General features: G+C 53.8%; 1 protein-coding gene across 1 annotated transcript; it reads right to left on the bottom strand.

Annotated features, from left to right (window-relative positions):
• Positions 1-1039: 1039 nt before the first annotated feature.
• LOC124970983 (ferritin heavy chain-like) lies at positions 1040-1486 on the bottom strand. Its single transcript, XM_047534595.1, has one exon. The coding sequence runs from the start codon at positions 1484-1486 to the stop codon at positions 1040-1042; it is 447 nt and encodes a 148-aa protein (XP_047390551.1).
• Between the last annotated feature and the right edge of the window lie 5561 nt (positions 1487-7047).

Here is a 7047-nt window from a genome sequence, read left to right as displayed (position 1 = left end):
CTCAGATTTATGGCAGAAGAATGAGCGGACTCCAGTCCCCTCGGCTTCTGGTTGAAAGGCCCTGGCATTAAACCCAGTGTTTTCTGGCTCTGTGCTATTGAACCGCTGAGTACCGAATGCCGGGAACGCGGCTCCTTGGAACTGAGAGGCCCTGAAAATGAAATGCAGGGAAATAGATACTGGATTTCAGAGAGGGAAGACGTCTGATGAGCACTCTCGTGTTGATTGCATATTAAAATGATGACATTTTGATTGCCTTGGGTTTAATAACTCTTTATAAAATAAACTTTGCCCGTTCATTTGTACTTCTTTAGTCTGGCCACTTGAAGATCTGTAAGCGCACGTGTGGCTTGCCTTCTGTTCCTATCGGGCAGTGCCGTTCTGGAGTCTTGCCTCCCCTTAGAGCCGGGAGCTCCTCTGCTCTTCTGACGTCGGGTGTGCCTGTATCCAGCAGGTTCCCCTGGAACCCTGGGCTCGCAGGGGGTCTACCAGGCCCAGCAGGACAGCCCGGGGCCCTATGTTATCACTTCCTCCTTTTCTCCCCTGCGGCTCCCTCTGGCAGGCTCTTCCCAGCTTCTCTCCTGAAAGGGCCTAGTGTGGCTTCACTTCTGCCTCCCTCCCTGGAGCAAGCGGCCCCAGCCTCTCGGCCTCACCCTCAGCAGAATGGCTGCCAGTGGAAGAAACCAAGCTCTTCCCAACAAATAAAATTAGTTTCACATTCCAAACACTGGTTCCCTCCACATCTGCTTCTTTTTCTTTTTTCTTTCCTTTTCTTTCTTTTCTTTTCTTGGTACCAAATTTCTTTATTTGAAGGAATGGAACAGATTAAAGAACGTAAATGCATGTTTTGGTACAACTAATAAAAAGGTGAAGGTAGCCCCAACACGCATGCACTGCCTTGATGACCAGGGAGGTCACTTCCATGGCTGTGGGGAAGTCAGCCTAAGGCTCAGCTCTCCTTATCACCATCTCCAGGGTGCGCTTGTCACGAGAGCCTCGGCCATGCCGGATTCTGGGGCTCCCGTCCTGTGCAAGTTGGTTACCGGCCACCCGGTCCTTCGGTGGATCTCACCTGCTCATTCAGGTAATGAATGAAGTCACACAAGCGGGGGTCCCTTTTGTTAGCGACCAGTTGATGCAGTGCCAGGAGTGACTGCTTCACGCTCTTCTCCAAGTGCACAGCACGTTCTGCTGCACGAGCCCCTCTCCCTGGCGGCAGGTCTGGCTTCTCGACCTCCTGAAGGAGGATCCGGCCACCTGGTCGGTTCTGCAGCTTTCTGGGCAGGTTCCACTCCTCAGGAGACTGGAGAAGGAAGTACTCGGCAAAGTCCTTCAGAGCCACCTCATCACGGCCGAAGTAGGAAGACGTGGACAGGCCGACGTGGGAGGCAGAGAGCTGAGGTGGACCTGGCCGTTGACGGCAGCCTCCAAGGCCCGGGTGGTTCTGGTGCACCTGCGGGGGACTCGGTGGTCCTGGCGAGGTCATGGTGGCCTGGGGCGGTCCCCTGGGGAACCCTCATGGGGAGGACGCCGAGGAGCTGGTGCAGGGCTGCGGGCGCCAAGCCGAGTGGGGGTTGAGGCTGGTTCCATCCAACCACCGTCGAGGCGGGAAACCGCGGGGACTCTCGGTGAAGACGTGGGCCCACATTTGTTCCTTGATGAGAGGAAAACTGAAAACGTGGAGCGTGGCTGGGGCCCATCACAGGGGAAATGAGCCTGATGGGCCTCTTCATGGCCCGAGTGGCCTCGCTCCAGGCCAGGAGGTTCTCCAGGGAGGCCACTGCAGCAGGCAGCCTCCCGGGGACAGGGCTGAACATGCGGTCGAGGTCGGATGCAGGATGGCCCGGAGTGGACCTGGCCACCTGGTCTTCCCCTGTGTGGGTGCTCTCTGACTGTGCCATCAGCGGCTGTCTCCCTCCCCCCCTGCTGCTCCTCCCTCTCCCCCTTCCCCTGGCAAACGCAACTAACTGTTGTTATTTTCCTCGAAGTGAGTTTGAATTGTGAATTGCATCAGTTCATCACAGCCAAACCAAACCTCTTTTTAATTGCAGATCTCAAATGTCCCCCCCTCTCAATTAAAACAAAATGCACACAGCGCTGCCAACTGTTTTCCTAACTCTTCCAAAATGGAGTATATCCAAAGTGCGACGGAGCATTCTGATAGATTGAGTCACATTAAGACATATCAACATTTAGAATCACAACTTCTCACTGTTTTGGGGAAATGTTGACGCCTTAGTCATCAGGGTTGCTGTGGGGATGAACGTGTGTCTGTTGACTGCCACTTGAGTCCCTTTGAAGTCAGGATAGAGTTCTGCCAACTTTCGGTGGTCTGCTGCGCGATTGGGTCTTTTGCCGTCATGGGCCAGAGGCTGCGCTGCCCTTGAGAAGGGAAAGTCCCTGGGCACGTCCATCGGCACAGCCGCTGGACCTTGGGCTAGCCCCTTAGCTCCCGTGAACCTCACCCTCCTCGGCTGTCGACTCTGGGTGGCAATCTGCGTCCTGCAGAACTTGAGAGCTAATCCCACGTACTGCACGTAAGCACTCGATTCGGAAAGACCTTCAACAATGAGGCAGGTTCCCTGTCACTCAGTGGGTCAGGGCCTTTTGGATGTCGTCACCAAAATAACTTCAGTTTTACTTTTTCATGAGATTGAGGGAAACCTGACAAATTTCACCTTTATTTTGTTAGCTAAATTTTGGAGAAGGCAAAACCAGTTATTATTTACTCTCGTCATTCCCATAAAAGAAAGGAATTTCAACCATAAAAAACAAGAAGATTCTTGATTCTTTAAATGGAATAAGTGTGGCCTCATGGAAAGTCCTCACTTTTCCACCTCAACCGAAGGGCGGAAGGTTCAACGGCGGCAGGTGGGTGAGCTGGGTGAGACTGGCACCTCTCCTGTTGATGCCCTTCTCCAAAGCCCTGTGGCCCCCTGTCCTGGGCTCCTCTAGTTCTCTGAAAGATCAACAGGCCAGAGCCGCAGCTCGTTAAGGAGGCAGGCGGCGGGCGGTGAGTGAAAATCCCGCTCCCGGACACATGCTCCAGGCTGCGCTGCTCTCTGATCTATTTCCGTGGCTCTTCATCTGACCTGAAAACTTGCCTGGGTGCTGGTCTTCTGACGATCCCAGCTGTGCGGATCTGCTCGTCTCTCGGGTTTAACAAGCCCGACATTGTCGACTTTCATTTCCCACCCCATCTGCAGGGAATCACAGATGACTACCCGAAATTCTTATCATCTTTGGTTTTGCTCATGATCTCTTTAGAGATGAGGATGGCCACAGATATTCACTCCTCCCGGACTCACGATTTCAGTCCCTCAGCGTTGGACATGTGGCTCAGCATATGTGTCAACAGCAGGAGTGTGTGTTCCATAACCATGGAAATACGAGGGATTGTCTCTGCAAGGGAGGAGAGCGTGGCAGAAGAATGTCACACGGTACAGACGTAGACATGTGAATTCTGAGGTAGTCCTGTGAGTAATACATAGCCCAAGACCCCTGGATGGAAATGAATGTCCAGGGAGGGACAAGACCCACCAGAGGCCACATGGAGTTAGTCTGGCGGGGGCTATACACCGAGGCCGCGCAGGGCGCTGCGTTAGGGATCAAGCTGTCTAATGCTTTCTCTGCTAGAGTTACTCAGCCAGTAGAGCACAGAGGGGTCTGTGTCCTGGTCCACCTCTAACGCAAGGGCAGCGCCCCGAGTGAAGCCAGCAGTATGAATTGCTCTGACATGGAGACCACACTGACAGAAGGAGTCAGGAGGAAGACGGCAGGGCGCCCTGCACGGCACCGTGTGCCCTGGACACTGCCCACACAGGAGGCCTGAGTCCGAGCCCCAGCTCCAGAGGTTATTTTTCGTATGAACTTCAATAGTTCACAAGCTCTTGGAGTCCTGACTTTTCATTTCTAGCGCAGTAGCGTCCACCTCAGGGTATTCCTTCTCCACCTTTTGCCGTGGTAGCTAGCACCAATAAACAGGAGGCGTCCGGGGGTAAGCTCATGCCCCGAGGTCATTGCTCGGAACACGGTTTGCCTAAACAAATATTAACAGTGCCTTTGGAGGTAAGTTAGGCGACCAGCTAGGGCGAAAGGACGGAGAATTGTGTACGCAGTTCGATCAGGATGACATGCGTGAAGAGCCGTGCAGGATGGGGTTGGGCACATGCTGATGTGCTTCTGGGGATCACAGGCCTGCTGCTTGTGTGCACGTGAGGTTGAGGGAAGTGAGTTCGGCTTTTGTCCCCCATGCTGGTGACAGACATTGCTTGGCCCACAAGGTTGAGAGAATCCTCTCTCTGGCCCTTGGCTGGGAATGTCGGCCAGAGACTGGGAGCGGTAGATGCAGGGGCTCTTTCTTTCTCCTGGGAAGGCGCCGCGGCCCCAGGCAGCTCTCTGTCCTCGGCACTTCTGTTGTGCACACGCAGAGCACCAGGTGTTGATCACCTAACTGTGACAGAACAGGGATCTCCTAGGTAAGGAAGCGGGTCAAGGCACCTTCCAACAGAAAGAAGAGAGAGAGAGAGAAGGGAGGTAGAGAGGGAGATGGAAGGGAGGAAAGTAGGAGTGGAGAGGGAGGAGGGAAGGAGGGAAGGAAGGAAGGAAGGAGGGAAGGAAGGAGGGAGGGAGGGAGGGAGGAGGGAGGGGAGGAAGGGAGGAAGAAAGGAGGGAGGGAGGGAGGGAGGAGGGAGGGAGGAAAGTAGGAGCGGAGAGGGAGGAGGGAGGAGGGAAGGAAGGAAGGAAGGAAGGAAAGAAGGAAGGAAGGAAGGAAGGAAGGAAGGAAGGAGGGAGGAGGGAGGGAGGAGGAGGGGAGGAAGGGAGGAAGAAAGGAGGAGGGAGGAGAGGGAGGAGGAAGGAAGGAAGGAAGGAAGGGAGGGAAGGAGGGAGGGAGGGGGAGGAAGGGAGGAAGAAAGGAGGGAGGGAGGGAGGGAGGAGGGAGGGAGGAAAGTAGGAGCGGAGAGGGAGGAGGGAAGGAAGGAAGGAAGGAAGGAAGGAAGGTGGGTGGGTGGGAGGGAGGAGGGAGGGAGGAAGGAAGGAAGGAGGGAGGGAGGGAGGGAGGGAGGAAGGAAGGTGGGTGGGAGGGAGGAGGGAGGGAGGAAGGAAGGAAGGTGGGTGGGTGGGAGGGAGAAGGGAGGGAGGAGGAAAGAGGTCCACGGGTGGGCTGCTCGCGGCCCTGTGGAGAGCCTCAAACTGCAGCCTGCTCCTGGGATGCTGCTGCTGTCACTACTGAAAGGGTGCTGGCTGGCGGTTCCCAGGTCAGGGGACTCGGTAAGCCAGCGGAGGTCACATGCTGCCCCTGAGGTCACCACGGTGGGGAGTGAAAGCAGCAGGCCTGGTGGGAGGACGGTTTCAGAGACGCTGGAGTTGCCAGCATTCAGCAGCCAGACGCCCAGAGCTGGGGGTGGGCTGCCCCACAGACCCCCCACTTCAGAAGCTCTTCCATAAGTATCTCTGTGTGTATCTCTGGAAGACAAAGATTCTTTAAAAGTCCCTGACACCATACCCGATTTATTCACGGAAAACTCATCAACGTCCTGTGGGCAGCGTTCAAGCTTCCAGTTGCCCGGTAAATGTATCCATATATAACTGCAGTTAACTCGTTATCTATCTATGTATAGCTGTAATTAATTGATATATCCATGTTAACGACGATCAATTAATATATTCATGTATAACTGTAATTAATTAATAAATCCTTGTTAAAGATAATTAATTAATATATCCATGTATGGCCATAATTAATTAACATCTCCATGTTTACAGTAATTAATTCATTTATCCATGTAGAACTATAGTCAATCACTAATTGGTTCAAGTCAGGTCCATCAATTAGACCCGATTCATGTCTTGTAGTTTTCTTTTCATCTATAGATTTTGTTTCATCGTTTCTTCCTCCTCCTCTTCTTTTTTTGAATTTGCTTCTTTCTTTTCTCCTTGCACTTTATTTGCTCAGAACACCTGGTGGAGTCCTGCCCTGTAGAGCTTCCCATGGCAAATCTTCATTTTAAGAACGTCTTCCTGATTATGAAGGTAATAAATACACGCCACAGACAACTGGAAAACATGGACAGTTGTAAGGAAGCATGTGCCTTCATTGCAGTGCTGGGGTCGAACCCAGTGCTCGGGAGGCCAGTGATTGACCACCTGCTACATCCCCCCACTCAAAGAGAGAACTCTAAAAACACCTCTTGATCCCTTTTCAACGGATTAGCCTTAAAAAAGCTTCTTTTTGTAAATGTTGAGATAGGATCTTGGTGAGAGGCCCAGACTGGCCTTGAACTCGGGGTCCTCCTGCCTCAGCCTCCTGAGCAGCTGGGAGCACAGGCCTGAGCCTCGGTGCCTGCTCCTTGTGCGTCTCTTTTCAGTGCCATCTCCTAAGGCCTGCCCGTTCCGTGGGACGTTATTTTCACTATAACAGCCCCTGAAACAAACAGGATAGATCATTGGATTCGTTTTCTATTGGGGCTGTAACCAATCACCCCACATGGTGGCCCGAACCGCACAGCTTTGTTTTCTGATAGTCTTGCAAGTCTGCTGTGGCTCTCACCAGGCCTGTCCCCTCTCGGCCCCTCTGGGGCAGGCCTGCACCCTTCCAGTGCAGAGGGGCAGGGGTGACAGAGAAAGGGAGAGAGGAGAGGGAGAGAGGGAGAAAGAGAGAGATAGAGAGGGAGAGATAGGGGGAAAGGGGGAGAGAGAGAGAGAGGGAGAGAGGGAGAGGGAGGGGGAGAGGGAGAGGGAGGGGGGACAGAAGGGGAGAGAGGGAGAGAGAAAGAGAGAGAGAGAGGGAGAGAGGGAGAGGGAGGGGGAGAGGGGGGAGAAAAGAGCAGAGAGAGGGGGGAATGAGGGGGGAGAGGGAGGGAGGGAGAAGGAGAGGGAGAGAGATACACAGACTATCCAGGCCTCCGTGAAGACGAACCCAGCACAGACAAGAGCCACAGGAGGTAGTGTGTGCCGTGGTCTCTGCATGGCCGGGGTCCAGCCTTGCACACGTGGGGAATTCACTGCTCACCACAGCCTACTTGTGGAGGGAGAGGGAGAGAGAGG

Source organism: Sciurus carolinensis, chromosome 19, assembly GCF_902686445.1.
Source record: "Sciurus carolinensis chromosome 19, mSciCar1.2, whole genome shotgun sequence".
Lineage (NCBI taxonomy): Eukaryota > Metazoa > Chordata > Mammalia > Rodentia > Sciuridae > Sciurus > Sciurus carolinensis.
This window is presented reverse-complemented; position numbering and strand designations above follow the sequence as displayed.

Excerpts from the sequence above, each read along its gene's own strand:
- LOC124970983 (XM_047534595.1), bottom strand. The coding sequence starts at position 1,486 with ATGACCTCGCCAGGACCACCGAGTCCCCCGCAGGTGCACCAGAACCAC.